A 22850-nucleotide genomic window follows, 5' to 3' on the forward strand; every position below is an offset into this window, starting at 1 on the left:
TTTCTTTTCTTTTTTTTTTACTGCAGTGGCACTATAGTTTTTTATAGTAAAAACTCTGATTGAATTTCTAAATGATCTCTGGAACAGTCAAGTAGGTGTTCTCTCTAAAACTTGGGTTTTTAACCTTGTATCTCAGAAAAAATCAACTGTGGAATTCAAGTTATTTGAAACTTCAATATGAGTATTATGATTTACAATCACAATATTCTACCATGCTCTCTGCCTGATTTTAAAAATCATTAATAACCATGAGCCAAGTTATTAATGCTGACTAAGAGTAGATTACAAGAGAAACTGTATACTAATTTGTAAACAAAAAATTAGTCCTAAAAGAACTCCATCTAACAGTCTCAGAACTCAAGAATATTGAGTGTGAGGACAGATTGAGAGAATATGGTCTTCTTCAGAGCTTAGCAGATAGGAGGAGGGGTGATATGATTGATGTATAAGCTAGTGAGAAGAGTTCATGAAATAGATATAGGGAAATTATTGTATAGGATAATGGGTGATGTAAGAACTGTCATCCCTGGAGGCTGTAAATTACTCATGTGAATAAAGAGGTGAAAAAGAGATTTTTGCACCTCTGAAAATTGCCCCAAGTGAAAAAGCAATGCATTTCACTTGGGGAACAAGTGGAATGCATTTCCAGAATGGGTGGCGAGTGCTCCAATATTGAATGTGTTCAAAGCAAGGTATGATAGTTATTGTGGTCTATGATGAAAATTTCCCAGTGATGAATCTCTGGCCAACATGGAAGCTTGGAAGTAATACTAATAATACTAATCCCTTTGGAAATAAAATGCCACTAGAGAAATTATTATTATTATTTTTTTAATATTTATATCTGATAATCATCAGTATAATTAATTCCAATAACATCTTATGTTTTTTTTTACCTTCTTGTTTGAAATGAGATTGAGTTTTAATAATTACAGAGCCCTGAATAAGTTTGAAGAATGATATTTTCAGTGGTTGAGGTCCTGAACATATTTCTGATTGATATTACTATCTAGAGTCCTAGTTTGGAAATATTATTATTATTATTATTTATTCGGGCCTCGATGCATTCAAAAGACTCATCGTGGGAGGTCCTTCCTAAGAAACACAAAGTCTATCAAGACTCATCGAGGAGACGTGCCCCCAAAGAAACACAAAGTCTATCATACCCCCCCGCCTTAAACTCATTGACCATTCTCGTTCTCACCACTCCATCAGGCAATGCATTCTATGGTTCAACCACCCTCTATGTAAAGAAACCACTCCTCACCGTCTTGCTCACAGTTTCCTTTCATAACTTCCAGGGATGGCCTCTTGTCATCACTCCTTCCCACTGTTCAACCAAGCGAAAGAACTCCCCACTGTCGACCCTGTAACCACCTCTCAACAGTTTAAAAGTCTCAATCATATCACCTCTCCTTCTACCATCCACCAAACTTTGCAGTCCACATTCCCTCAGCCGATCCTCATAACTAACTAGTATGGTGAGGAACTTTGTCACTAAGATCCAAAGAAAATCCTAGAGAATTTTTTAGCTATGTGGCAAGTAGGAGGATAAATGATTGTGGAAGAATGACACTGTGGGATAAAAATGGGAATACAGTGATTGATGCAGAGGACATAGTAGTTGTTCAATGAACACTTAATTGGAGTATTTCATCCTGGAGAAGTAAGTTTTAATACTGTAGGGATAGGGCAGGTTCGAGGTTTAGAGGGGAAAGAGGAGAGTGTGTTCCAAATACTGAGTACTCTGGATGTCAATAAAGCTGTGGGACTGGATGGTATTTCACCATGGGTTTTGAGAGAGTGTGCTAAAGAACTGATAGCTCCGTTAGGATCTCTGAGCGTTGACCTGGCTTTTCAATGAAAGTCTGGCTACAGGAAAGGTACCCAAGCAATGGAAGGAAGGTAAAATAGTGCCATTGCATAAGGGTGGTAGCAGACTGGAAGTGTCTAATTATAGGCCAGTTTGTGTTTCATCAGTAGTTGTTAAGATCTTGGAGAAATTAGTGAGGGACCATATACAACATTGGGTAGATGAGGGTAATGTTATCTGTGAGATATGGATTTGTTAAGGGGTGCTCTTGCTTTAGTAATATGATTGCCTTTTATAATAAAGTGACAAGAGCAGTTGATGAGGGAAAGGCATATACTGCCATTTTTTTTGGATTTTGCAAAGGCATTTGACAGGGTGCCACATGATAAGCTAATATTTAAGTTGCAGCACATGGGTTAAGATGTTGGGTTAGTCAACTAGATTCAGGATTGGCTGTCTCATAGGTATTAGACAGTTGTGTATGGTGGGGCAATATAGACAGAAGGTTACAGATGGGGTCCTACAGGGCTCAGTACTGGGACTTGTATATAACCTTTATATCAATGACATTGTCAACGTAGGGGGATATTCAGTTGTTTGCAGATGATGTGAAGCTGAGAAGGGTTATTAGTAATAGTGCAGATGTGGAAGCCCTGCAAGAGGATTTGAATAAGCTGCTGAAATAGTGAGAAGGACGCTGACTTACAGAGATAAAAGAGTTATCCTTCCATTATATAAGACCATAATTAGATCTAACTAAGACTATTGTTCTCAAATTTGGTGCCCAGGATTTGAAGGGGATAAATTAACTGTGGAAAGGGTACAGAGGCAGATAAAAAAGATGGTTTCAGGACTGTACAATGTTAGTTATGAGTATCAGATGAGGGAATGTGGACTGCAGCGTTTGGTAGATAGAAGAAGGAGATGTGATATGATTGAGACTTTTAAACTGTTGAGAGGTAGTTACAGGGTTGACACTGGGGAGTTCTTTTGATTGGTGGAACAGCGAGAAGGAGCAATGACAAGGGTCATCCCTGGAAGTTACGAAAGGAAGCCGTGGTTTTCTTTGCATGGAGGGTGATTGAACAATGGAATGCGTTGCCTGATAGAGTGGTGAGAGGAAGAATGGTAATGGGGTTCAAGGAGTGGTATGATAGACTTTTGTGTTTCCTAGGAAGGACCTCTCATGATGAGTCTTTTGACTCCATAGAGGCCTGAATAATAATAATAATATATATAGAGACACACACACACACATCAAATTAAACATATCAAGATGGCCTTCAACATGGAGGTTGAAACACTGAGTATAATAATTTTTATTCTTATTAAATGTTTATTTTCTAGATGGTAATTTAATCTACAATTCTTTTAAAACCATAACTGGTTGAAGTGGTGATAACTAGTAGATGGAAACAAACAGTGATATATCAAGTTTTATCACCTTATTACACCTATTCATTTCCTTGTATATCTCCCTGTAAGGGCAAGCATAAAATATTTCAATGAATTGCTCATTATCTTCTGTATATAATTATCCATAATTTCCATTAATGGAAATTTATACTTTACTTACTACATATTGTAATTATTATTATTATTATTATTATTATTATTATTCAGGCCTCCATGGAGTCAAAAGATTCATTGTGGGAGGTCCTTTCTAAGAATATAAAGTCTGTCAAGATACTTTACAATATATGGTAATACTAATACTTTACAATATATGGTAATACTTGTACTATACTTTTGCTTACTTTACCAAACATATCACTTCCTAATTGCTCTTTATAATATTCATGTAATTAATTATTTTGATTATGATTTCTACTTTTTGACTTTACAAGATGCTTGGAAGAAGTCATAAAAGTTTTCTTTGTTTCTCAGCCCTCCTCATCTTAATTGATTTAAATCTAAACTACTACAAGAATTTGGTATACAAATTTTTATTAATTTTTATAAAGCTATTTGAGAATATTATTAATTGAATCTATTTGAGATTGCTCTGTGACCCAAAGTAGAAAGGTTACTTGTCACACATCTGAATAGTTATTCACTTCCTCTTCAAGTTTTGCTAATATAAAAAATAATAAATAAATAAATAAAAATATTATATAATATGTATTATAAATAAATATAAATATATAATGTTTAATTATATATATATATATATATATTTGTAGTATTAACTCGGTACTGGGATATGTTCATATTTATATATACTGACTATAACCGAGACTAGAATAACAATTAAATTTTGTAATTAAAATGAAAAGCCAAACGGCTAGTTTTCTGGCAACTTAATAGAAATTAAGCGGATAAAAATCCTATGTTGTTATATAGCCAGTGAAACTCAAGATCGAGAACTACGATCTATATGAGTTTCAATGCCGAAAAACTATCGGCGAAGGCAATTCGAAGCAAAGGTGGAGCAAGCTCCCTCACTATTCTTGATATTCTCCCATAATGTAAAACACAGCTCCTAGGAGATGTAATACTGTCATTACATTATGAGGAGAGGTCACTACCCAGACCGGTTTCAACCTTTTTTGAGTTTCATTTACTGGCTATATAACAACACAACAATTAAATTTATTCAAAATGCAACATGTTTCATCGGATTGTCCGACTTCTTCAGGCGTGGGAACATAGAAAGCAAGTAAACACTATAAGAAACATTGTATCACTATAAAACGACTATTATAAAATCAGTTAGCTTTGAAGTGTAGCTAAGTCCATGTTAAAGTTCTATTGTTAAGTAGCTGTGTGCGTCTGATTTCACGCGTGTGCCAATATCGGATAGCAGAGCTGAAAGAGTCCGGTAGATTATAGCTGAGGTTCTTATTTATGTGATTAGGGTCCATAACAATTTCCTTAGACTCGACTATGTGTCGCTTCACCTCGTCACAGCATATATGAAGGTTTGAGGTTGTTATCCAGTTTATCTCATGTTGACAGCTTTCATCATTTGTTCTTGTGTTTCTGAGTTGTTTCGATGGCGGTGGTATAGATGCTTATTAATAGTTTTCGACGAGTAGCCATTACTTGTGAAGGTTCTTTGTAGATGTTGTAGGTCATTTTTTAGATCTTCATCATCTGACAGTATAGATCTATCATGATGTGGGGGTTGAGATGATACCCACTTTCTGTGCAGGATAGTGATGTGAGGACACATGCAGGTATCTATCTGTGTGTGTAGATTTTCTAAAGATTGATATTTTAATAGAATCAGATGACTTAGTATATCTGACATCTTCATCATCTGACAGTATAGATCTAGCACATCGTGCTAGATCTATACTGTCAGATGATAAAGATCTAAAAAATGAACTACAACATCTACAAAGAACCTTCACAAGTAATGGCTACTCGTCGAAAACTATTAATAAGTATCTATACCACCACCATCAAAACAACTCAGAAACACAAGACAATCCAAAAGGTTATATCTCCTTACCATATATCAGCTAGTTCTCCATGAAACTAAGAAGAATTTTAAGAAAGTTCAACATAAAACCTGTTTCTCTACTCTTCCTAAACTAAGATCGATTTTAAGCAAATACAAACAAGCTCACAGCCATCTACAATTCCCAGGAGTGTACAAAATCATGTGTGACTGTGAGAAGCAATACTATTGCCAAACTGAAAAATCCATCCTCTTACGTCTAGAAGAACATCAGAGAGACATTGCCTACAAAAGAACTAGAGCAAGTGCCCTGTCAAACCATGTACTGTTTTCAGTAAACACAAATGATGAAGGCCGTCAACATGAGATAAACTGGACAACAACCTCAAACCTTCATATATGCCATGACGAGGTGGAGCGACGCATAGTCGCGTCTAAGGAAATTGTTATGGACCCTAATCACATAAATAAGAACCTCAGCTATAATCTACCGGACTCTTTCAGCTCTGCTATCCGATATTGGCACACGCGTGAAATCAGACGCACGCAGCTACTTAACAATAGAACTTCAACACGGACTGTAGCTACAGTTCAAAGCTAACTGATTTGAATAACCGTTTTGAATAAATTTAATTGTTATTCTAGTCTCAGTTATAGTCAGTATATATAAATATGAATATATATTATAATTTTATTAATTTAATTATATATATATGTGTGTGTGTGTGTGTGTGTGTGTGTGTGTGTGGTGATCAGCTTTTACTCGGTTGTTGTGATACATTTTAAAAAATATAGATTTAATGACTTCAAAAAACCGAGATAACTTATAAAGATTTTAATGAGAAATACTACTAGTTTCGGCGTATAACAGCCTTCCTCAGGTATTCATAAAGGAAAAGAATAGTAATAAACATTGAAGTATCTAAACAAATTGGAAATTACAGGTAAAAGTTGCCACTCATGATTGATACATAAAAAACGTTGTATTTTTTCAAGTTGTTCCAACAGGCATGCCATTGTTTATTGCAAGTGTGCGTGCAGGCTCACGTGAACGCCAATATTGAATAACTGCAGCATGGCTATCTGGGATGTTATAACTCAAATTGTTGTTTAAGTGAACAGGGTTCAGCAGGATTTCCCTTGATTCTACAATTTTCCTCTTCATCACAGCGAAAAATATTTTCTGATCTATCCCAGCAAATGGAGTGGCTTTGTTGATCATTATTAGGATTATTTGAAAAAAGAACATGACTGGATAACGCAGTTGCATGAGATCTTTTGTAAGAGATGTCTCTCTTATGCCCTTCAATACGTTGTTCAATAGATTTGTTAGTTTGTCCAAAATAAGGGATATTGCAATTGCACCATAATTTATATACACCTGGATATTTTAGGTTGTGATGAGTAGGCTTTGGATGACTGATTAGAGAACGGATTTTAGGAAGTGTGGTGAAGAATGTCCTGATATTATATTTTTTAAGGACTTTAGCTAATTTTTTAGAGACTGTGCTAATGTATGGAATGGAGATGCTACCTTTAAAATTAATGGTTTCTGTTGTGCACTGCCTAGGAGGATCCAGAAGAAATATTTTAATAGTTTTTTTTTGAGTATCCATTTTGTTTAAAGATAATAGTGAGGTGATTTATTTCTTTTTGTAGTTCATCTTGTTCAACCAAGAGAGAGCATGCTCTGTGTCCTAAGGTTGATATAGTTCCAAGTTTTTATGGTGGAAAATGATGAGAAAGATTATGCAGATATCTATTGGTATGCGTAGGTTTTCTGTACATAGAGATTTTTAATCTTTCAGAGCATCGTGTAAGCATGACATCCAAGAAAGGTAAGGAGTTATTATTTTCTAGATTAGCAGTTGCAATTACTAGGTCAAGCACTCTCTGCCCCCTGGTATTTTCCACTACATGCTGTCGCAGATAGTTGTCCCTTAATAACCGCATAAAGTGTACTCAATGATGGAGCTACATTCAATGCAGACTGCACCAAACTGCTTCCTAGCTGGCGTAACACGTGATTTACATGCAGTTTGGGCTGGTAGTGAGAGTGACCATAAGGTCATGACTTGGGAGGTGGCTAAAGGAGTGGAATTTACAATTAAGACAGGGTACATGTGGAATTACTGGGCTGGTAAGTATGACAAGCTTAGGAGTGTGCTTGGCTCAGTGCCATGGCATGTAAAACTGCAAGGGCTGGATGTTGATAGTGCATGGGAGGTGGTTAAGAAGTGTTTGCAGGAGGCAATGGTTGACTGTATACCAAGAGTCCGAATAATAAATCAAGTAGGGGTTAAATAGATGAGTAACACTATTAAGCTTGAGCTGCAAAAAAGAAACAACTGTGGAGGGAATATAAGGAGAAAGGTGACCTGCAAGCACATGAACAGTATAAAGCTCACACCAGGATGGTAACAAGGGTGGTAAGAAAAGCAAAAGCGAATTACGAAAGAAAATTGGCCATGCAGGCTAAAGAGAATCCCAAACAGTTTTTTCAATATGTTGCAAGTAAAAGGAAAATTGTTCATGGCAGAATGATTTTAAAAAATGCTGAGGGTAGGGAGGTAACCGAATCAGTTGATATAGTGGAATTACTGAGCGAGCACTTTGCAAGAGTATATCATCCAGGTGGTGACATTGCAGGAATGGAAGAACCAACAGCTTATACAGGAATTGTGAAGAATGAAGTAGAGGTAACTAGTCTATTACAGAACCTCAATGTCAATACATCTGTGGGATTGGATGGTATACCAGCTTGTGTCGTACGTGAAACGGCTAAAGAATTGTCAGTGCCCTTGACCATTTTGTTTAATTTGAGCCTCGGGTCTGGGTCAGTCCCAAGGAGGTGGAAAGAGGGGAAAATAGTTCCGCTGTATAAAGGTGGTTCCAAGGCTGCTGTTGAAAATTACTGGCCAATCAGCATAACAGGAATCATTATCAAGGTCTTGGAGAAAATAGTCAAGAGGAAAATACAAGATTGGATAGATGAAAATGGGATACTGTATCGGGGAGAGCATGGTTTTGTGAAGGGTAGGTCATGCCTCAGTGACTTGCTCACGTATTATAACACAGTGACGGTTGAACTGGATAAGGGTAATGGGTTTACAGTGATTCTACTGGACCTTGCTAAGGCCTTTGCCAGGATACCACATGGAATTCTAATTGCATGCGGTATCTTGGTATGCAAAATCCAAATTGCAGCATATGGGGGATGGATATAGGGTTGGTGAGATGGATAAGAGGGTGGTTGACGGAGAGATATCAGAGAGTGGTTTATTCAGGAGTAGAGTCCACAAGACGGCCTGTGACTAGTGATGTGCCACAAAGTTCTTAGACCACTGCTGTTTAATTTGTTCATTAATGATATAGGAAAGGATCTGAGAGGAACAGTTCATTTGTTTGCGGATGATGCAATGTTGGGTAGGGCAATAGTGAATGCAGATGATGTCAAAATTTTGCAAGATGATTTGGATAGATAGGAGGTCTTGGCTAAGGAGAATGGATGTTAATTTAATGTGGCAAAATGTAAGGTTATACATTTTGGGGTGAAAAGATTAGCAGCAGTTTACTACATTGGTGGAACTGTACTCCTGGAAATTGATGAGGCACAAGATTTAGGAGTGTTGGTGGATAAGGAGGTGAAGTTTAGGGGGCACATTGCAAAAGTGGCCAAATCAGCTCATCAAATCACTTGGTTGCTGAAGAATATGTTGACAAGCAGGTTGTTCCTCTGTATCGAGCCTTGATAAGACCCCATCTCGACTACTGTGCTCAGATTTGGTCACCTAGGTTTCTTTTTGATGGGGAGGAGGTGGAGAGGATCCAGAGGCGAGTGACCAAGATGATAGCAGGTCTGTGGAATGAACCGTATGAGAACAGGTTGAGGATTTGTGGGTTGCAAAAATTGGTTGATAGGCGGAGGAGGGAAGATATGATTGAGACATTCAAATTATTGAAGGGTTTCTATAAAATTAATTCAGAAGATATTTTTGAGAACAGGGCTGGTTGTGGGAGGACTAGGGGACATCCATGGAAACTGGGCAAAAGTGTGGTTAGTAAGGGTGTTAGAGCTGGGTTCTTTACTTTTAAAGTGGTGCATGAGTGGAATGGGCTGCCAGATTCTGTGGTGGATGCTGTGACAGTGAATGAGTTTAAGGCGAGGTATGATAGATACTGTATGAATGTCGAATAGTGATGAATATGATTTGGGGCCTCCCTTGATGAGTCTAAGGACTCCCTGGAGTTGCCCGTAATAATAATAATAATAATAATAATACTTGCCAGTACTAGCCCACACAGCACATTGACTATTGCAAAATACAACTATTGCTACAAAATGAATTATATAAAATACTGTCGAGCGGTATTGTATTACAAACAAGAAAATAATGGTTTTTAGATCCATTTTAATGACAATGACATTAATTTATATTGTTTGTGCTAGTTAGTAGCAACATATCTCAGGCTGCAGCACGTAAATCATGTGTTACGCCAGCTACGAAGCAGTTTGTTGTGGTCTGCATTGAATGCATCTCCAGCATTGAGTATACTTGTCAGTACTGATACCAGCCCTAGCCTGCACAGAACATTAACCAGTGGTGCACCCAGGATTTAATCTTGGGAGGGGCCGAGTTAAATGGATAAAAATATTTTTAATACAATGAATTTACATTAAAAATATTTTTATCCATTCAACTAAAATTCATTAAATTTCATTCATTAAATAAAATTCATTAGGTAATTATAAAAATTTATTTAAAGAATAAAATCCAGTTTTCTTTTCTTTTTACAAAGCTCTTAAATTATTTCAGTTGCAGTTACATTAATCTCTCTGTGTGTGTGTATATATATATATATGTATATAGCAAAGCAAGTCCGTTCAATCATGATCGTGTCATAGTAGATCTTAAATAGGTTTTTTAGAGGCGTAAGTTAGAAAATGACCTTTCACTGACGCATGCTGTTGGGAAAATGGCTTCACTGTTATGGCCGACAATGTGGAGTTCAGAGACAGCTTCGATTAATTTGATGTCATCTTGTTTTCTCCAGTGGCACGTTGGGCTGACATTCATGGAAATTTGGACAGTTTAAAATGATTAGGAGAAAGTGCATTTATAAACAATAGCCATTGAGGACCTGACTGTAAGAGCACCTTACATTTGGCTAATATTGAGTGAGGCTTCTATCTGCATATGAATTGTGAAAAATGGACATGCTTTGCAATTTACTGTAGAAAATTGCAGGTTAATTAGCAATACTCTTTTTGCTTCAAAAACAGGTGGTGGTGGGCAGCGGTAGATGGCGTTGGTGTAGTTGCGGTCAGTTGGTGGAGACAGAGGTGTAGAGCAGGTGCCTTCCCTCGATGAGTCTTTGGACTCCCTGGAGGTGTTAAATAATAATATTTATCTTTGAATGTTGTTACCGGAAGCATTGCAAATATTTTTAATAAGTTATAGATGTTAGGATATATCATTTTATCACACTTTGAAACTGCATGAACGGCATTTTTGCATGGAGCTGTTGCAAACGTTTATCAAATTTCTTATACCACAACTTGAATTCAACGTTCAAAATTGCTGGATTTGTATAAGGCAAATCACCGGAATAAAATTCACACAATTGACAAAAATCTTCCATTGCACTTGCTGTTGGAGCATCTTTTCCATTTGGTAGAAGAAAAGAAAATATATTTCAAAATGTTGTGGTGCTGAGTGAAACGTTCATGAAGTTGAGTCAATATTTGGTCAATAAATGGAATGAAATAGTTCTCTTGAAATACTCTTCTACAGAATCGACTGGAACATTGGACTTTAATTTGTTTTGATGAAGTCCTGGCTTTTTAATATCAATATTAAAATTATTGGCTTTTATACATGCTTCATCGTAAATATCTTTAAATGAAGAATCTGGAGTTTCACGAACGGTGTTTAATTGAGCCACATCATCATCATCAACAAAATTTAGGGCAATTAAGAGGTCACTATCAGATTTTTGCATTATTTTAGACAATAGTAAGGAGCACGGAATTATTTTTTGCAAGCTAAATAAAGATATTATAAATCTTAAAAGATATTAATATTATAATATTATAAACAACAAGGACGTCCTGTCTTTTAGGGGTATTGAAGAAATTGTGTACCTTTTCAATTATGCCAATGCAATTTCTTATTTGTCACAGATATAGCATTTTCAAGTGCCTTGGGAGATCTTGGTCTTGGAAAATAATAACAATAATAATAATAATAATAATAATAATAAAACAAAAGCCATCACATAGTTTGAATTGCAAGCAATTCAAACTATGTGATGCACAATGAAAATATAAAACTTGTCGCTATTATTGTTACATAACATCTCCAGGTAGTCCAAAGACATATCGAGGAAGGGCACCTATTCTACAACTCTCCATCTTCACCAACCACAACTACAATCATCATCATAATATACCACTAGTATTTTCACAGACAATCACGGATTCGAATTCACAGACTTTTGGGTGGAGAGTTGGCCAACCAGGCCGGAAAACTGCAAGGGCTGGATGTTGATGGTGCATGGGAGGTGGTTAAGAACTGTTTGCAGGAGGCAATGGTTGACTGTATACCAAGAGTCCGAATAATAAATCAGGTAGGGGTTAAATGGATGAATAACACTATTAAGCTTGAGCTGCAAAAAAAGAAACAATTGTGGAGGGAATTTAAGGAGAAGGGTGACCATCAGGTGCATGAACAGTATAAAGCTCAGGCCAGGATGGTAACAAGGGTGGTAAGAAAAGCAAAAGCAGATTACGAAAGGAAATTGGCCATGCAGGCTAAAGAGAATCCCAAACAGTTTTTTCAATATGTTGCAAGTAAAAGGAAAAATGCTCATGGTAGAATGATCTTAAAAAATGCTGAGGGTAGGGAGGTAACTGAATCAGTCGATGTTGTGGAATTACTGAGCGAGCACTTTGCAAGAGTATATCATCCAGGTGGTGGCTTTGCGGAAATGGAGGAACCAACAGCTTATACTGGAATTGTGATGAATGAGGTAGAGGTAACTAGTCTATTACAGAACCTCAATGTCAATACATCTGTGGGATTGGATGGTATACCAGCTCGTGTCGTACGTGAAGCGGCCAAAGAATTGTCAGTGCCCTTGACCATTATGTTTAATTTGAGCCTCAGGACTGGGTCAGTCCCAAGGGGGTGGAAAGAGGGGAAAATAGTTCCACTGCACAAAGGTGGTTCCAAGGCTGCTGTTGAAAATTACCGGCCAATCAGCATAACAGGAATCATTATCAAGGTCTTAGAGAAAATAGTCAAGAGGAAAATACAAGATTGGATAGAAGAAAATGGGATACTGTATCGGGGACAGCATGGTTTTGTGAAGGGTAGGTCATGCCTCAGTAACTTGCTCACGTATTATAACACAGTGACGGCTGAACTGGATAAGGGTAATGGGTTTACAGTGATTCTACTGGACCTTGCTAAGGCCTTTGACAGGATACCACATGGAATTCTAATCAGTAAATTGCAGCATATGGGAATGGACATAGGGTTGGTGAGATGGATAGGAGGGTGGTTGACGGAGAGATATCAGAGAGTGGTTTACTCAGGAGTAGAGTCCACAAGACGGCCTGTGACTAGTGGTGTACCACAAGGATCTGTTCTTGGACCATTGCTGTTTAATTTGTTCATAAATGATATAGGAAAGGATCTGAGAGGAACAGTTCATTTGTTTGCGGATGATGCGAAGTTGGGTAGGGCAATAGTGAATGCAGATGACGTCAAAATTTTGCAGGATGATTTGGATAGATTGGAGGTCTGGGCTAGGGAGAATGGATGTCAATTTAATGTGGCAAAATGTAAGGTTATGCATTTTGGGGTGAAAAGATGGGAGGCAGTTTACTGCATTGGTGGAACCGTGCTCCAGGAAATTGATGAGGCACGAGATTTAGGAGTGTTGGTGGATAAGGAATTGAAATTTAGGGGACACATTGCAAAAGTGGCCAAATCAGCTCATCAAATCACTTGGTTGCTGAAGAATACGTTGACAAGCAGAGACAAGCAGGTTATTGTTCCTCTGTATCGAGCCTTGATAAGACCTCATCTCGACTACTGTGCTCAGATTTGGTCACCTAGGTTTCTTCTTGATGGGGAGGAGGTGGAGAGGATCCAGAGGCGAGTGACCAAGATGATAGCAGGTCTGTGGAATGAACCGTATGAGAACAGGTTGAGGATTTGTGGGTTGCAAAAATTGGTTGATAGGCGGAGGAGGGGAGATATGATTGAGACATTCAAATTACTGAAGGGTTTCTATAAAATTAATTCAGAAGATATTTTTGAGAACAGGGCTGGTTGTGGGAGGACTAGGGTACATCCATGGAAACTGGGCAAAAGTGTGGTTAGTAAAGGTGTTAGAGCTGGGTTCTTTACTTTTAGAGTAGTGAATGAGTGGAATGCGCTCCCTGAGTCTGTGGTGGATGCTGTGACAGTGAATGAGTTTAAGGCGAGGTATGATAGATACTGTATGAATGTCGAATAGTTGTGATGAAAATGATTTGGGGCCTCCCTCGATGAGTCTATTGACTCCCTGGAGTTGCCCGTAATAATAATAATAATAATAATAATAATATATAGATAAAAAATTAAATTTTGTGAATAAAAATTAAAGTTTCAATTTTTATTAAACAAATAAATAAAATGATATAATTATGTTACAATTTACTTTTAACGAGATGGATGAGCTTCTCGACCTAGCAGAGTTGCTGGATATCTGGCTCAATATTGGTCAGCTTCGGTCGAAGATCGTCACACACACACACACACACACTAAGACGAATTCTGTCTTTTGTTTTATTATTATTATTATTATTATTATTATTATTATTATTATTATTATTGTTATTATTTCCCAAGACCTCATGGAGTCAAAGACTCATCTGGGAGGTCCTTTTATCACACACACACACACACATCTCATCATACCGTGTCTTAAACACACCCAAACTCCTTGCAGACACCCCACTCTCAGGCAAGGCATTCCAATCATTCACAACCCTGCATGAAAAAAACCTGCCTCTCACTCCCCTACTCACACCCTCTTTATACAGTTTCCAGGGATGACCTCTGGTTCTCCCCTGATCTCCCACTATTCTCTGTAGTGGGAGATCAGGGGAGAACCAGAGGTCATGATCTCCCACTATTCTCTGTAGAACTTCTCCACCATTGATCTTATAACAACCCCTTACCAACTTGTAGGTCTTATCATATCTCCCCTCTTCCTTCTCTCCACCAGACTCTGCAAATTACATCTTCTCAATCTTTCCTCATACTCAACATTCCAGAGGTCAGAAACTACCTTAGTCATTCGCCTTTGGACCCTTTCCAACATCTCTTCATCCTTCTGAAAACCCGGTGACCAAATCTGGGCACAATAGTCCATGTGTGGCCTAATCAAAGCCTTATACAATGGAACAAGAATCTCCCTACATCTACACGTCAGTGTTCTCTGCATCATTCCCAGAAGTCTTTGTGTTGTCTTCACAATTTTGGCGATGTGTCCACTAAATTTTAGATCCTTATCCACTATCACCCCCAGATCTCTAATTTCCTCTACCTCCAATAATATATTCTCATCAAGCATAAATTCTGCATCCCATCTTTGTTTTCCATATTTTAAAACCTTACATTTTGCAACATTGAACTCACATCCCCATTTACTTGCGCAATTACTTAATTTATTCAAGTCTTCTTGCAAGGCCACAACATCTTCACTACTCTTTATGGTTTGTTCCAACTTTGCATCATCTGCAGACAACTGAATATCTCCATCCAAATCTTCGCCGATATCATTAATATACAAGTTAAATAGTAATGGTCCTAAAACAGACCCCCGAGGCACTCCACTAGTGACTTTCCTTTTCCTGGATATCGCACCCCCATACACAACTTGTTGATACCTATCAGATAGCCAGTCTCCAATCCAGTGCACTAATCTAATATCCAATCCCATCTGCTCTAGTTTGACTGTGAACTTATCATGAGATACTCTATCAAAAGCCTTTGCGAAATCCAAGTATATTACTGTATATCCTTCTCCTCTGTCCAAGGAAGCAGTCACTTTATTGTAATAATTAAGTAGATTACTAAAACATGACTTCCTTTTAGCAAATCCATGCTGTCCATCAAAGATTACACCATTGTTGTCAACCCAACTCTGGATCCTAGTTCTCACAAGCTTCTCCAACAACTTAACCACAACACCTGACACAGAGATAAGCCTTGAGTTCGATCACCTTTCTGAAGTGGCACAATCTTGCCCTCCTTCCACTTTTTAGGAACTTGACCAAGTGCAAGACTCATATTAAAAAAATATGTCAAGGCAGGTGTCACCTCTCTGGCATATTCCTTCAGAATAAGCGGTGATATATTATCAAGTCACACAGCCTTATTTACATCTAGTTTACTCAACTCCCCATCCTCCTCTTGCTCAGTTACAGTCAATCTCTGATCCCCATTATCAACTGCTCTCAATCACAAGATTGAAAGATCTTTATGAAGTGCTCATTAAGTATCTCCACCACACATTCTGCAACAGCTGTCTTTATACCATTTCCTCCAATCAATGTCATCCTTCCATAATCATTCTTTTTTTTGCTGGCTACATATCGAAAGAACTCCCAAGGATTTTTTTTGGCTTCATTAGCTAACTGCTGTTCATACTTCTCTTTAGCTACTCTCACCAACCAAGTCACCCTCCTTTCCTGGTCTTTGTAGACCTCATGAAATTGGTTACTTCCACTTCTCTTATGCTGTCTCCACAATGCCCTTTTTCTCTGTATCGCATGCTTAATCTCTTTATTCATCCATCTCACACCTACTTTATTTAACCTTCTCACCCTTGGAATACATTTAGACATTGCATCTACTAAATAATTTTTGAAAATCTGCCAAGCTGCATTGATCTCTTTTCCAGCTAACTCCTCGTTCAATGCTACATCTGCAAGCTGTCTCCTGAGCTCTTCATAATCACTCCCCTTGTAGTTCCACATATACCCTTTTCTCACAGGGGTCCTCGCACTGCTGGCAACCATTCAGGTAATCACCTCATGGTCACTCTTATCAATTGGTGGATGATTTGACACCTCATTTATAATTAAATCCTCTGATGAGATGACCAAATCCAAGACCCTTAATCCTCGTGTGCATTCTGTTACATACTGTCTGAGGTAGTTATCCCTCAAAAACTCAAGAAACGCATTTTCTTTACTTCCAGTTGCTATCTCTTCATTCCAGTCTATATTGCCATAATTAAAATCACCCATAAAGATCACCCTTTTCTTATTTGATTGGCTAATTTGATTATACATTTCATTATCACCACCATCCACATTATCTGGTCTATAACAACATCCAACCAAGTATTTGATTCCATTCACCTCTCTCTCACACCATACTGCTTCAAAACCACTGGCCCTATTTCTCTCTTGCATCTCTACCTTGTATGGACATAACTCTTTCTCTATCATCAATAACACTCCCCATTCCGTTTTACCCCTTCCATCTCTATTCATGTCAGGATGTCGTCCTCATCTAACCATGTCTCACTGATTCCGACAATCTTTGGGTGATCAGACGCAATTTGTGCAACCATTTCATCCGCCTTGTTTTTTATACTTTAGCATTGGTATACAAACACGACAGCTCATTTCTGGATCTACAGCTAGTTCCACTGATACCACTCACTCGATGTGTCTCCATGCTGGACTAGGGCCATTTCCCTCTCTGCTTCTTCATTTTAGAACCCTTTTCAATTTCATCTGTTTCCTCTTGATCCCTGGTCATCCCTTTTTTTCCCTGCCTACACATGCTCTCACATCCTCTTGGAGCATTCACCTTTCTCACGCTGTGTACCCCTGTCCACCCTGAGTCTCCCCGTTTCCCTGCTCCTCTTGCACACCGATTCTCTCATTTTCTATACTCATACCACTCACTTTCCCATTCATTTCCACTTCTTCAATCTCTCCTGTCTTACTCTCCTGCTCTTCCACATCACTCCCCTCTTGATCTGATTCATTCTCTCTATTCACTTCTCTACCTTCCAGCAGCAGTCTCTTCAAATGACTTACACCATAATCACTCAAATGCAGTCCATCGCTCCCATACAGCTCACTTCATCCCCGCAAACTCATTCCACACATTAACAAACTGTACTGCCATCTCTTCACACATTTCAGTCAGAATATCATTCATAATCCTGCTCTCCACCTCATTTCACCACAATCATACCTGGGCAACACACTGACTACCCTTCTTGTATAAGAGTGGTGCAAAAACTGATGTGTCTAACTACTGACCTATCAAATCTATCTTCTTCACTACAACACCAGGAATAAGAGAAGTTGGTAAGAGTTCACATACAGAAATTGGTAGACAAAAAAGATACTCTGCAAGGAGCACAGTGGGTTTACTCAAGGAAGGTCATGTTTTAGCAATTTGCTCATATTTTATAACTGTTAGCTGAGTTGGATAAAGGAGATGGATACACTATGATAATGTTGGATTTTTCTAAGGCATTTGATAGGATACCACAGAAGGCTGTTGCATAAACTGCAGAATATGGGATTGCATTATAAACTCTTTACTTGGTTCTGTGGATGGTTGATAGACGATATCAAAAAGTGGTATACGGATTGTGTGAATCTGCCAGAGTTAAAGTGACCGGTGGTGTACCTCAGAGTTCAGTCGTTAGGCCATTATTGTTCAATCTATACATTAATGACATTAGGAAGGATCTAACAGGAGATGTGAAAGTGCTGGTTATCAGGGATGCTACTGATATCCAGCACTTACAAAATAATTTGAATATGATGAAAATTTGGGCAAACAAAAATGGCTGTCAGTTTAATGTAAGCGTAAAGTTATGTACTTCAGCGTGATGAGATTTCCAGTGGCATATTATATTAGTGGGATTATGCTACATGAAACTGATGAGACTAGGGATCTTGAAGTAATAGTGGATTAGAATTATTATTATTATTATTCAGGCCTCCATGGAGTCAAAAGACTAGTCGAGGGGAGGTTCCCCCTAAGAAACACAAAGTCTATCATACCACTCCTTGAACTCACTGACCGTTCTTACTCTCACCACTCCATGAGGCAATGCATTCCACAGTTCAACCACCCTCCATGCAAAGAAACCACTCCTCACCCTCTTGCTCACAGTTTCCTTTCGTAACTTCCAGGAATGGCCTCTTGTCATCACTCCTTCCCGCTGTTCAACCAAGCAAAAGAACTTCCCAATGTCAACCCTGTAACCACCTCTCAACAGTTTAAAAGTCTCGATCATATCACCTCTCCTTCTACTATTCACCAAACTCTGCAGTCCACATTCCCTCAGCCAATCCTTATAACTATCATTGTACAGTCCTGAAACCATCTTTGTTATCTGCCTTTGTACCCTTTCCACAGTTAATTTATCCCCTTCAAATCCTGGGTACCAATTCTGAGAACAACAGTCCAAGTGTGTGGTCTGATCAGGGTCTTATACAACGGAATGATAACTGTTTTATCTCTGCAGGTCGGTGTCCTTCTCATTATTGCAGCAATCCTCTGTGTTACCTTCACCGCCTTTGCAATATGTCCCCTAAATTTCAGGTTTCTATCAATCATCAACCCCAGATCTCTTGTCTTCCCTACTTCCTACAGTATTACTCCTCCCATAGAGTATGCAGCATCCTATCGATGTTTCCCAAACCTCAAGACCTTACATTTTGCTGCATTAAACTGAGACTCCCCATTCATTTGCCCATCTATCTAGCTTATTCAAATCCGCTTGCAGGGCTGCCGCATATGCACTACTACTAATAATCCTTCCCAGCTTTGCATCATCTGCAAACAACTGAATATCCCCTTGCAATCCACTGACAATGTCATTGATATAAAGGTTAAACAATATAGGTCCCAGCACTGAGCCCTGTAGGGCCCCCACTTGTAACCCTCTACTTCCTTGAAACTGCCCCACCATATACAACTCTCTGATACCCATTTGAATTTGAATTTGAAGTTCAAAGGTCAAATAGGAAATGTTGCAAATACTACTCAGAGGATAATTGTGATGTTGAAGCGAACTGTGACATGTAAGGATAAGGAAGTCATTTTACTTCTTTATAAGGGCTTTGATAAGATAAGACCACACCTGGATTATTGTGTGCAGATTTGGTCTCCCAGGTTCCAAGCCAATAAGCTGTGGAAAGGATGCAAAGTAGAGTCACAAAGATTATATCCAGATTATGGGATTTAGATTATGAGGACAGATTGTGAGTATGCGGATTAAAAACTCTGGTTAATAGGAGAAAGAGAGGTGATATGATAGAAGTCTATAAAATTTTGGATGTTATTGGGTATTATCTGATGAAATGTTTCGTTATATATGGAAGGTGGAGAGAGAGAACATGGGGGCATTCATGGAAGTTAAGTTTGTTTGCAGTCAAGAAAGGGATAAGAGCTAGGTTTTTCTCTCACATAGCAATGAGTGAGTGGTTTAGTTTGCCTTTAGGGGCAATGAGTGCATCTAATGTGAATGAATTTAAGGGAAGGTGTGAGCTGGTTTGGGATATTTATAGCCACTCCAGGGAGTGCTATAAATATCCACTCCCTGGAGGTCTCAGATAATAATAGTAATGATAATATTTTATATAGTGAAACCTGTGGTGTATCCATAACTATAGAATAACATGTATGTCACAGTAAATAACTTTTTTATTTTGTAAATATTTGTAAAGACATCATCAGTACAACTAACAAACCAATAGGAATTGAATTCTAAACACAGTTACTGTGCATGCTTAAATTGGAATCCCTCTATGTATACAGTTGCATGATCATGGATTAAAAACAAATGGACTGAAATTAAAATTACTTATATTAAATTAAAATATAGCAGATAAATTATTGAATACAATTGAGGAGAAAAATTTTGCTATCTCACTGTCCCAAACTTTTGGGACAGTGAGACAGTCATTTCAATTAAGAAATGACTCTCTTGAAATGATTGCTACCTTCTCCAAAAGACAAACTTTCACTAATCTGCTACCTGGCATTTACCAAGTACCATGTTCATGTAACTTGTCTTACTATGGACAAACAGGAAGATGTATAAATAAACTTATTATCTGAACATCAAGACCACATCCACCTTATCAAACCTCGCAAATTTGGCCTTGCACAACATGCAGGGGCAGCTCGTAAGAATTTGTAGTCATGGGGCTGCAATGCTCCCAGCTCAAACTGCACATAAATCATGCATTACACCCACTATGTTATCCCTACTAGATAGCAGCTTGGTGTGGTCTGCACTGAATGCAGCTCCAGCATTAAGTATACTTGCTAGTGCTGATACTAGCTCTAGCCTGCACAGTATATTGACTATTGCAAAATGGAACTATTTCTACAAAATGAATTATATTAAATACTATCAAGCGGTATTGCATTACAAACAAGAAAATAATGGTTTTTAGATAAATATATAAAAATTTAAGAACAGCGATAATAAAACAGGAACTTTCATTTTATACTGGAGGGACTGCAGCCCTGCATCCCTTATGGATGACCTGCCACTGACAACATGGAATTGAAAATGCTAACCAAAGGCATTTTCACATATCGATCTTTATATATAGAAAGTGCTAAAGCCTTACTTCATAGGCCTAATCTTAATCAAAATGACTATCTCACTATTCCAAAAGTTTGGAAAATTGTTATCCTCAATCATATTCAATAATTTATCTACTATATTTTAATTTAATTTAAGTAATTTTAATTTCATCCCAATAGTTTTTAATCCACGAACACACAACTGTATACGTAGAGAGATTCCAATTTAAGCATGAGCACTACTATTTTTTAAATTGAATTCCTATTGCTGTTCGTTAGTTGTACTGATGATGTCTTATGATACATAAGACAAAATGTTTACATAATAAAAAAGTTATTTACTGGCATATGTATTATTCTGTAGTTAATAATTATAATAATTTTTGTTGTAAACTTGAATTATAGCTAGGAATTTATGAAATCAAGCCAATAAAGTTTGAAAGTCAGATCCAATAAATTAAAAATAAACAAAAAATATACCAGTACAGTAAAATAAAATAATAAAAATAAAAAAATAATTATGCATAATTTCAGATAACATGAAATATTACTGTAAAAGATATGAATTGCTACAGTATTTAAAAGCATTATACTTTAGGAATTTACTTCAAAGCCTGATTTAAATCTTCTATTAAATCAACTGTAGATTCAAGTCCTACGGAAACACGAATTAGATTACTCGTAATTCCAAGTTTCTCACGTTCATCTTTGGGTAATGAAATATGGGTCATCACACTTCTGAAAAATTTAATAAAATTTATACAGTTGGTATTGTAATAAAAAATATTTAAAATTAAAAAATTGTTTGATAATAATATCAACTTTATAAATTAGTTATTATTTGGCTAGTTAATGCTAAGAAGAACTAAGATGATTAGGATATAGATAAACAAAAATAGTACAGCAAAAACAGCAAAAACATACTTGAAAAATATCTTGAAAAATGTTCATTTAACAGTGCATCTTTGAAAATGGGAAGTACTTGGTTATATCAAAATTAGTCTAATGGACTTCAGCAGCATTATATCAGAAGTGAGTGAATAGCAACTGAGAGAGATGAGTAGAATGATCAAGGATGAGGAAGATAAGTGGCATGTAAATAAGAATATAAAATTATGTAGTGTAGCAGTAGGTTTGAAAGATAGTGTCGACTGGGAGGATGAATATCAAGTGAGAATGCTTAGAGAGAAAAATAGATGCACTGAAAGAAGAAGTGGAACGCATGAGGAATGAGTTAAGAAGTGTGAAACAAGAGATTAGGAGATGGAAACAATGGAATAATCAAAGCAAATGAGAGTAGGAGTGAGAGAGAGAGAGTTATGAAAACAATAGAAAGATAGAGAATAGGAGAATCATGTGCAGAGAGGGAATGAGAAAAGGTGACACAATGCAGGAACCAGGGACAGAGAGATGACACAAGTAAGTGGAAGAAGAAGGAAAGAAAGTGCTAGAGGGGAGAGAGAGAGTGACAGATGAAAGCAAGCAAGAAACAGAGTGGTAAGAGATGTGATCTATGGAGATTCGATGATCCATGAAGTGCAAGACAGAATATCAATGGAGCGTTTGCCTCAAGAAATGATAGACAATGTGACTATGTCAATGAAGTGAGGTGGAAGAGATGATTATGATGGTAGATACAAATGACTCGAGAGGCAATGTGAACTGAGATCTGAGGTACATGCTTTAGGTAGTATGGCAGAAGACGGAGAGGGAAGATAGTGTATTGCCCAGGTGTGATAATGTAGAGCTGAGGAGAAGGGCATCAATAATGAATGAACAGTATGATAGCCAGAATGTGTCAAAGGAGAGGCTTGGATTATGTGGATGCTTGGAGTGCATTTAGGACAGAAAGGAACTGTATGTGAGAGATGGCTTACATTTCAATGACAAAGGATGCAGGCATCTGGAGAGAATGTTGTTCTCTGAACAAGTAAGAGTGTCTGTGTAGAGAAACTAGAATTACCAGGGTGGATGTTATCGGGGGTAGCCT

General features: G+C 37.6%; 1 protein-coding gene across 2 annotated transcripts in view; it reads right to left on the minus strand.

Moving 5' to 3' along the window:
• Positions 1–3742: 3742 nt before the first annotated feature.
• LOC150108059 (cystathionine gamma-lyase-like) overlaps positions 3743–22850 on the minus strand; it is a 228190-nt gene continuing 209082 nt past the window's right edge. The window contains exons 10-11 of one of the 2 annotated variants that reach the window (XM_090415555.1): positions 21467–21598; positions 3743–3887 (exon numbers count right to left, since the gene is read on the minus strand). In XM_090415555.1, coding sequence (XP_090271681.1) covers positions 3878–3887; positions 21467–21598 — 142 coding nt within the window. In that variant the 3' untranslated portion in view covers positions 3743–3877. Of the gene's footprint in view, positions 3888–21453; positions 21599–22850 lie in introns of both variants that reach the window. The other variant, XM_090415556.1, reaches the window with a different exon arrangement.

Source organism: Typopeltis vanoorti, chromosome 3 (assembly GCF_054136105.1).
Source record: "Typopeltis vanoorti isolate ZY-2024b chromosome 3, IOZ_Tvanoo_1.0, whole genome shotgun sequence".
Classification (NCBI taxonomy): domain Eukaryota; kingdom Metazoa; phylum Arthropoda; class Arachnida; order Uropygi; family Thelyphonidae; genus Typopeltis; species Typopeltis vanoorti.